The sequence below is a fragment of the Tachysurus fulvidraco genome, chromosome 2 (genome assembly GCF_022655615.1).
Source record: "Tachysurus fulvidraco isolate hzauxx_2018 chromosome 2, HZAU_PFXX_2.0, whole genome shotgun sequence".
NCBI lineage: Eukaryota > Metazoa > Chordata > Actinopteri > Siluriformes > Bagridae > Tachysurus > Tachysurus fulvidraco.
Window position 1 is genome coordinate 41,015,823 of NC_062519.1, and position 10,000 is coordinate 41,025,822.

A 10,000-nucleotide genomic window follows, 5' to 3' on the forward strand; every position below is an offset into this window, starting at 1 on the left:
AAGAAAGAAAGAAAAAAAGAAAAACAATGAAGCAGGAGAAGAAGAGTGTGGGAAGAAAGATAGAAGGTTTTTTTATTTCAGTGTAATTATTTCTTTGGAAGTGCAGTACAGGTGCGAGTGGGCGGGGCTTATGTAGGCGGGGCTTATGTAGGCGGTACCTCCTTGTTGATCTCCAGCTGAAAGTCGAGAGGTTCGAGGTCGAGTTCTCGGTGAGGGTTCAGCTGCAGTGTGATCCACTCGTCTGAATGAGAGCGCTGCCTCTCCCAATGCTCCCACACCTTTTCCTCCATCTTCTCCTCCTTCTCTCTTCCCTCGCTCTGCACGGCTCGCTCCAGCAGCTGCATGTCAAAGTCCTGCTCACGCCTCCACTGAGCACACACACACACACACACACACACACACACACACACACACACACACACACACACACACACACACACACACACACACACAGGGTGTTCCACATTTTTAAGTATATTAATGATTTTCTTTTACACCAAACTGCTGTTTTCAATCTGGATCCTGATTGGTCACAAAGTGATGACTGCTTTTTGTTTCTATAGTAACAGTGTGTACGTATCTGTGAGGACATCATTTCTGTATCATGTATAGAAGGAGTCTTCAGTGTCAACACTTTGTTTTTCAAAAACTTCAAGAAAGACAGCAACTGAGCTTCAGTACAGCAGTGACCGAGACAGTGACAGTGTCTGGATTGTGTGCATGTGTGTGTGTCTTTGTGTGTGTGTGTGTGTGTGTGTGTGTGTGTGTGTGTGTGTGTGTGTGTGTGTGTGTGTGTGTGTGTGTGTGTGTGTGTGTGTGGAGTTTATTCAGTGTTCAGTAAACAGTTGAGCCTGAGAGGCAGAAGGACACTTATAATACACTGGACCTGAGATAGTCTCGTGCAATCCAGGTGTGTGTGTGTGTGTGTGTGTGTGTGTGTGTGTGTGTGTGTGTGTGTGTGTGTGTGTGTGTGTGTGTGTGTAGTTTATTCTGTGTTCAGTAAACAGTTGAGCCTGAGAGGCAAAAGGACACTTATACTACACTGGACCTGAGATAGTCTCGTGCAATCCAGGTGTGTGTGTGTGTGTGTGTGTGTGTGTGTGTGTGTGTGTGTGTGTGTGTGTGTGTGTGTGTGTGTTTTATGAGAACAAATAGTTTAATAAACAGTTTGGAGCTCATAAACACAGATGCATCGAGTTGTCCATGTAGGGACGGGATTTAAACAACACGCTCTTGTCTCGACGTCCAGGGTTGAAGCCGAACCTCTGTATTGTACATAAAAGGCCAGTTTGTGATGCAGAACGAACGATCGGTTTACAATCCACAAAAATATGTTAAAGAAGGAGAAAAAAAACACAAACAGCATTCAGAGAAAACAGGAACCGTTTCACGAGCGCCAGAAAACCACAACATGCATCAGTGCTACAGGAGAATGTAGACCACGACATCGCAGGCGTCATTGTGCTTACTGAGGAGAACAAAAAACAAGCAAACACACAGATAAGACACACACACACACACACACACACACACACACACCCTCATGACATATTAATGACACCATCTGCATTTATTAGCGTATTCTTTTATTATCATTCCATTTTTTTTCCATGCAAACATCCACATCTGAGAAATAATCGTGCAGCCGATTTACAAACGACTTTCTATTTATTTATCATCAAAAACAGAGCGAGGGAATAAAAAAAGGCACAAAGCCTGATGACACTGTAGAGGTGAAAGAAAGAAAGAAAGAAAGAAAGAAAGAAAGAAAGAAAGAAAGAAAGAAAGAAAGAAAGAAAGAAAGAAAGAAAGAAAGAAAGAGGAAAGAAAGAAAGAAAGAAAGAAAGAAAGAAAGAAAGAAAGAAAGAAAGAAAGCAAGCAAGCAAGCTTAGAGATATACGTATAGCACATCACTATACATATTCAGGTGTCATTGTGTTCATAGTGCTGTGTACATGACAAATAATAATTAAAAAAATCTTTGAAATGAAAAACGAGACAATAAATAATAAATCAGGGCCTGGGGTGAGTTTTCAGTGTGAGGGTGGGGATTAGTGTGATGATTATTAGCATGCAAATCTCATTCACCGTTCTAGAACATTCTGATTAAAGAGCTGAGATTAAGCATGTGCAATGGAGCATCGCGAATGACATGGGAAATAAACATCCAGTGGATGACATGAGAATAAAAATCAGCACCGGGAATAATGGGGGAATGAAATCAAAGGTTGCGAGTGACATGGGAATAAAACTTTGCGTCATGATTGAGGTGGGAATGAAACTGAGCGTCATCAATGACATGGGAATAAAATGAACCGTCATAAATGCGGTGGGAATAAAATTGAGCGTTATGATTTGAGGTGCGAATAAAATTGAGCATCATCAATGACATGGCAATCAAATTGAGTGTCATGAATGACATGGGAATAAAATTGTGCGTCATCAATGACATGGGAATAAAATTGAGCATCATCAATGACATGGGAATAAAATTGAGTGTCATAAATGACATGGCAATAAAATTGAGCGTCATCAATGACAGGAATAAAATTGAACGTCATCAATGACATGGGAATATAACTGTGCGTCATCAATGACATGGGAATAAAATTGAGCGTCATCAATGACATGGGAATAAAATTGAGCGTCATAAATGACATGGCAATAAAATTGAGCGTCATCAATGACATGGGAATAAGATTGAGCGTCATCAATGACATGGGAATAAAATGAGCCATCATAAATGACATGTCAATAAAATTGAGTGTCATCAATGACATAGGAATAAAATTGAACGTCATCAATGACATGGGAATAAAATTGAGCGTCATCAATGACATGGGAATAAAATTGAGCGTCATCAATGACATGGGAATAAAATGAGCCATCATAAATGACATGTCAATCAAATTGAGTGTCATCAATGACATAGGAATAAAATTGAACGTCATCAATGACATGGGAATAAAATGAGCCATCATAAATGATGTGGGAATAAAATCGAGCGTCATAAATGACATGGGAATAAAATCGAGCGTCATAAATGACATGGGAATAAAATCGAGCGTCATAAATGACATGGGAATAAAATGTAGCATGATCGGCGACGTGGGAATAAAATCGATGGCGTAAGCACAATGACGCTAAAGCGGAAGCAGCCGAAGCTCTCGATGTTGTGGTTTTATTGGAGTTATGCTCCCTGTAGCAGCTGATGCATTTCTGGCGTCAGAGACCCGAGGATTTGTGAGTAAAACCCTGTAACTAGAGCCGCTAGTTCCCTCTGACTACGTACAGTAGAGCACTTCTATAGCAGCAAATTAGCACCTTAGCTTTATTAGTCTTGGTGTTTAAAAAAGGAACATTTGAGGAATTAAAGAAATACTCCAAGAATTTTCCTTAATCTCCATCACACATTTTTCTTGCTCTTATTTTTCTTACTTGTTCTTTCTTTCTAACTTACTTGTTCTTTCTTTCTTTCTTTCTTTCTTTCTTTCTTTCTTTCTTTCTTTCTTTCTTTCTTTTCTATTTGTTGTACCTCACATGTTTCTTGTTGTTTTCCTTTCTTTATCTTTTCCCTCTCTCCCTACAGAGTCACTGGAAGTGGAGATGAGGATAAAAACACTGGAGTATTTCTGTATATGTTTCGGCCCTCTGACGAATCATCACCCGCTCACCCTACAAACCCGCAATCCTCCAGGAGCAAGCACACACACACACACACACACACACACACACACACACACACACACACACACACACACACACACACACCGTTTAGCCGTGTGATTGGTTTAGCCGTACACCGTACAAAGCAACGCCACACTGAAAGCGCGGAATCACGTCGTTAATCTCGTTACAACAAACGGTGTTATAATTTAAACACGTCATCATTAGTAACTGTGCTTTGTGTTTAATGAAATCGTTACATCATCAGTATCAAATCATTAAATTATGTCATTTCTCACAGACCACGGCACTTTCTTGTGAAAATCAAGGCACTAATTTCTTTCCTTCTTTAGTTTCTCATCACATCCCTCTACCTTCACCGAATCCATGTCTCCGCACTCTCTCTGACCTCATTTCCTGTTTTCGGCACTTCCCTGAACGCTCAATCACCTGCTAAAACATCTACTTCAGTCACTCTCTGGTTTTGCTAATGCTAAAAGCTAATTGTGTTAGCAAGTCGTTCATGTGGTTTGTGTGAGAAAGAGCTGAGCTCTAACGTACTGATCCCAGGTCTGCGGAAACGGGCCGCGAGGAAGAGGAAGGAGGGCGAGACGAAGAGGCCTGGCGCTCGCCCTGGCTCAGGGTGCGCTTGCGTTCTCGCACCAAGGCCTTCTGGTGGCGCTTCATCCTTTCCAGCTGCTCGTCAGCACTCATGCGACTTCGCTGCTGTTGCTGATGCTGCTGTGGCAGAGCTTCAGACAAATACAGACGCTCCAAGGCACTCTTTGGTCTCTCCTGGTCAATACAGAGATGAGGGAAGAAAAGTGGAGGTGAGGAGAAAGACATATAACAAAAAGGAAAAGAAGAAGGAGGAGAAGATGAAGAAGAAGGCAAATATGGATTTAATAGCAAAGTTATATCCTTTCTTTCTGAGCTCTGTGGAAATGTTTCCTAGCGTGATTACTGTGGTCTGTGTTTTATTATAGTCCACCAGTTTGGAACTGTACCTTTAAGCTTGACATGTCAGTTCCTCTCCTCAGGGTGACGTATGAGGAGATGTTTGTGGACTGATGGAGTCTGGATGAAGATCCTGTCACACCTGGGACACACATGAGATCAGAATCAGGGTTAACAAGCACGCACCTGCATACAAAGTTCTGTACATCAAAATCGAAACCGCTGTTTATCACCGAGGCAACAGCAGGGAATATTAACATTACCTCTGCTTGGTAAGGTCTGGTAGCCTCCATCTTGCCCCAAACCACTCATCTGTCCTGTGACTCCTAGAAGTTCAGGTTCACTGAGGAACGCGCGGAGTTCCAGCTTGTCTCCGTTGGGGTACTGTCCAATCTCACGGTCACGTTTACGCTCGTCGGATTGACGCTTCAGGCCGCGGACGGACGTGTGGCGGATGACGGAGGTCTCCTTAGGGAGGAGCGGGACGGCAGGAGGCTGGTCATCTGGACTGTATAGGTGGGGGAGGGGAGGTCTGGGTGGAGCGTCTTCTTCAGCCTGGAAAGAGTCCAAAGAGTCTTCAGAGGTCTGATCTGATGACGCAAGTGACGCAGCAACACGTCCGCTAACAACGTTCACTCCTGGGCACAGTGGATGGGTGCCATTTCTTTTGATCACACGGTCTTATTTTCATCATTATAACACAAGCAAATTAAAAAAAAAGATGATTTATCACAACTTATAAATAAAAATACAACTTTTTTTTGGATCCTCTGTGATGGAGGCAACGTACCGAATAGTGGTATAAAAAGGGGCGGAGCTAACACGAATACATCATCAGAAGGATTATCAAGTGGTGTGGTAACTCGAGTTGTCGTGACATCCGATCAAATAAGCTCCCGTCCTTTCTTGTGCTTTCAGATTATTTTTCCCGCTAATGTAAACACACGTCATGTGTTCGAACCAATCAGGTCGCAGCTCGGGGATTAAACGAGAAAAAACAACATGGAGGTAAACATGGAGTGATTCTGAGGTTTACCCACACGTCAGCTAGATAATTTGTAGACAACACTGTTATGAGTCATGACTCGTTTTAGATCAGACTCATAGACACAACATCAGTCATTTCTTCACACTGACTGAAAACGTATAAAAAAAGTCCATTTCTATTCGGAACAGAACACCAGTGAACTGGTCTAAAGGGTTAAACTAGATCATATCGTATGGTACGGTGTCATGTTGAAGCCTTGCTTGTGTCACTGCATCCACGTTGTGGGGGGAAAAAAACACCATGATTAAAGGTGGGGTTTCCGTTGTTTGAGAAATGCTTCAGAAAATGAGTCGGAACGACAAACAAAACTAACGTGTAGCCAATGAGCAGAAAGGGGCGTGTCTTGTCGATATGGGCGGAGAGAGTGTTCAGTGCGCATGTGTGACATTAGCAGAAAGCGGTTTTAACATTGACATGGAGGATAAAAACAAAGAAAGAAAGAGAAGAAAGACTTACGATAAGGACAAGAAGTAGGACGTGTTAATATAGGATCAGCTTTCCAGCGCTGGAGAGAACTGAAGGAGCAGGAAGTTGGCCACATATTCACAGGTTGGAGTTTCCAGAGTCAATAACTCCTGAGCTAAACGCTGTTACTACACAAATAACACCTCTTTTCTATCGTAGTAATGTAGAGAGGCAGCTACAACCGCGTTTTGTGTAGTAACAGCGTTTAGCTCAGGAGTTATCGACTCGGGAAACTCCGACCTGTGAACATGTGGCCGACTTTACTTAAGACGCCGAGGCGCTTTTTTCCTTCTCGATAGGTGAGTAACGTTGGTTTTGCTTTGTTACACAGAACTAATATATGCCTTTGTCCTTTACATCATTATGCTTGTGTGTCATTTTTGCTTGTTTGTTTATCTACAATCGTATCGTTCTTCCCTTCAGCTATGATAAAGACACGTTTCCTTCTGTTAGTCGCCTGGGTTACATATGTATGTGTGGGCGGAGCTATCGATACAGGGGTGGGACCCGTTTGGGTTAGGGGCGTGTTTGTTTTGGTGATTTCAAATGTCAACATTGGCTTTCAAACAACGGAGACCCCACCTTTAATCCAGTTGAGTGACAGATGGATGTTTCTTACCCATACTGGTCTGTGGGCCGTTTGGGAGAACTGGAAGGTGTGAACACTGGGCTGCACTGGGCTGAGGTGAGGACTTGACTGAGCTGCTTTTGGTTCCCCAACCAGGATAAAAGGCACAGATGGAGACAATGCCGAAGGCACGAGTTTCCTCTCTGCCTCACACACACACACACACACACACACTCTGCCGGTGAACACAAGCACACTCAGATGAACACTAGAGCATACGTGACAGACGGGTGCGAGTACCTCGGGTGTGGCTCCAGTGCGTGAGGGTGATGGTCGGGGGAACTGCCCCGGGCTCACCTGGGTTCTGCACGGAGTCCACGATCATTTTGTAGTTTTCTTTGCTGGAGCTCAGACCCGCCATCACGTCCTCGATGCGCCACATCTCCTTCCTCAGCTGACCTTTCTCCTGCTGATGGGGGACAGAGCAAAATCCTGTTACTTTTCTCTAGAAGAAAATTCTGGTTCTAAAAATTACAGGCACTTCTTCACTTCATAATAGCAGAAGTTTGGAGATCCGTCTCATGGATCTGGGAAATGTTTGGAGCTTCTGTACATCTCAGGTTTGTCAGGCTGAAGAAAATTGTCGCAAAATAAAAAAATAAATCAGAAAAATATGGTGATTTATTACGGGCTAAGGCTAACTGATGTGTGTGTGTGTGTGTGTGTGTGTGTGTGTGTGTGTGTGTGTGTGTGTGTGTGTGTGAAAAGAAAGAAAAAGAAAGAATCCTTATTTGTATTTTCATTAGTGCGTCTTTCTTTCTTTCTTTCTTTCTTTCTTCTTTCTTTCTTCTTTCTTTCTTTCTTTTTTCTTTCTTTCTTTCTTTCTTTCATTCTTCATTTTTCTTTTCCTTTATCTCCATCATCTTCATTCCTTTTTGCTCTTTCCCTTCTTTTCTTCCTCCTCTTCCTTTTAACCCACTTCTTCTTCTTCTTCTTCTTCTTCTTCTTCTTCTTCTTTTCTTCTTCCTTTTGTCTATCCTTTTGTGTCCTACAAGAAGAAAATGAATCTCCATCTACTTCTTAGCTGTAACCTCTTTGCAGAGGAAACCTGTTATTTTTTGTTGTAACCCAAACACAATGACTGCGTTTCATCTGACCAGTAAAAACTTCAGGAGCTGCTTTGTTTACTCACTCTCTCACTCATTTTCTACCACTTATCCGAACGTCTCGGGTCACGGGGAGCCTGTGCCTATCTCAGGTGTCATCGGGCATCGAGGCAGGATACACCCTGGACGGAGTGCCAACCCATCACAGGGCGCACACACACACACTCTCATTCACTCACACACTACAGACAATTTTCCAGAGATGCCAATCAACCTACCATGCATGTCTTTGGACCGGGGGAGGAAACCGGAGTACCCGGACCCCGACCCTAGAGGTGTGAGGCGAACGTGATAACCACTAAGCCACCGTGCGCCCCACCTGCTTTGTTTAAATCAACCAAATCCTGAAATCTAGCGATGATGAAAAGATGGTCTTTGAGTTCTTCTTCATTTCTCTAAGAACCGCTTCATCAAGTCCATTAAACTAAAGGCTTTATATCGACGCCGTCATTCGATCCGTTTATTGAAGATTCATTTCTTTATGTGCTTTATTTAATTTAGAAGTAATAAAGTACCGAACCATTGACCGTAAAGCGGGAAAAGTGAGGTCTTTAACGGTCGTCCAGAGCATTACGAGTATTAAGAAAATCTATTTTTTTTGAGTCAGTGTTAAGCGAGACGAAATATTTCCGACATATATAAAGCGTTTCAAAGCGCCGGAGGATTTTAAAATTCCCAGAGTGACAAAAAATTCTATGTCTATTAGAAATAATTCTATTTTAAAGAACAGCATTCGTAAGTCAATGTCAAATAAAATGTAAGATGTTGAGCTTTTTTAAAAGCCGTGTGTGAAGAGCGGACCTGTGAGAGGCCGCTGCGGTTCATCTGCTCCTGCAGCGCCGATCGCAATCTCTCCACATCCGCCTCCAACCTGCTGTACTCCGTCCACGCCTTCTCCATCTCCTGATTAACACAACACAACACAACACACACGGTCAGACACACCGGACCCTTTGTGTAAAGCTGTGGTTAAATCAGTAGTTAATTCTTAAAAGTCAGCGTGTGGAATTTCTGTGTTAATGCTGCAATCCGTTATAGTCGGAAATCAGAAGGAAAAGTGCAACGGAGAAGTCGGAATTCCCAGTAGGAAACTCGTCCACCTACACCGAGTTCCCTGAGTCGCAGGTACGAACTTACAGTAAATAAGACTTTGTGTTCACAGCCACATATTTTATAGAATGACATTAAAATAAATGTGTGTGTGTGTGTGTGTGTGTGTGTGTGTGTGTGTGTGTGTGTGTGTGTGTGTGTGTGTGTGTGTGTGTGTGTCACACCGTGGACACTTGGGAAATATCGGCCCTGATGTGCACGACGTCTTCCTGCAGCAGTCTCTGCTGATAGGCGATTTTCTCAGCGTGGGCCGGCTGGTCTCGAAACTGCTCCATCTGATGATGGGACACGTCCAGAACTGACTCTAACTTATCCTACAGTGCGAGAGAGAGAGAGAGAGAGAGAGAGAGAGAGAGAGAGAGAGAGAGAGAGAGAGAGAGAGAGAGAGAGAGAGAGAGAGAGAGAGAGAGAGAGAGAGAGAGAGATTGAGAAAGGTCTCCGTCTGCAGCTGTCATATAAACTTTTCATTCACGCATTTCACACACTGTCGTCATCTCCTTCTCAGAATCCACCAGAGATGAATTTTAGCCTTTTAGAAAGTAGGGAATTAAAACTAAGAATAAATTATTTTTAGTCTTTCGTGTATTTTTATTATGTACATTTATTAAAAAATTGTTATTAATAAAAATGAAAGATTTTGGAGCATCACTGAGTTGGAGCACTTTAACCATATAATCAGCAATATAAATTTTACTGAAACACAAAAACACACACACACAAACACTCACGCACAGACAAACGCACGCGCACACACACACACACACACACACACACACACACACACACACACACACACACATCATGATGTATAGCAATGCTGCTGGTTAATTAAAATAACCATTAAAATTTGAATTTACAAATAAAATGTTCTTTTTCATTTTGGGCAACAAAATAAGCCGAAGCTGATCATTAAAATAAACAAACAAACAAACAAACATAAATAAATAAATAAATAAATAAATAAATAAATAAATAAATAAATAAATAAAATTTTAAAAAGTAATATATTGTTAATAATGA

The 10,000-nt window shown here is 42.3% G+C and overlaps 1 protein-coding gene across 21 annotated transcripts in view; it reads right to left on the minus strand.

The window, feature by feature from the left end:
- The window catches only part of plekha7b (pleckstrin homology domain containing, family A member 7b), a 111,808-nt gene that overhangs the window by 9,914 nt on the left and 91,894 nt on the right, over positions 1 to 10,000 (minus strand). For 19 of the 21 annotated variants that reach the window (XR_007139345.1, XR_007139344.1, XM_027178452.2 and 16 more), the window contains 8 exons: positions 9,145 to 9,294; positions 8,672 to 8,773; positions 7,005 to 7,173; positions 6,756 to 6,907; positions 4,887 to 5,178; positions 4,674 to 4,765; positions 4,228 to 4,461; positions 159 to 368 (listed from right to left, as the gene is read on the minus strand). Coding sequence is in view for 19 of the 21 variants with exons in the window: in XM_027178452.2 (XP_027034253.1) it covers positions 159 to 368; positions 4,228 to 4,461; positions 4,674 to 4,765; positions 4,887 to 5,178; positions 6,756 to 6,907; positions 7,005 to 7,173; positions 8,672 to 8,773; positions 9,145 to 9,294 (1,401 nt within the window). In the remaining 2 variants the exon portion in view is untranslated. The remainder of the gene's footprint in view (positions 1 to 158; positions 369 to 4,227; positions 4,462 to 4,673; positions 4,766 to 4,886; positions 5,179 to 6,755; positions 6,908 to 7,004; positions 7,174 to 8,671; positions 8,774 to 9,144; positions 9,295 to 10,000) is intronic. The other 2 variants (XM_027178451.2, XM_047807687.1) reach the window with 1 other exon arrangement.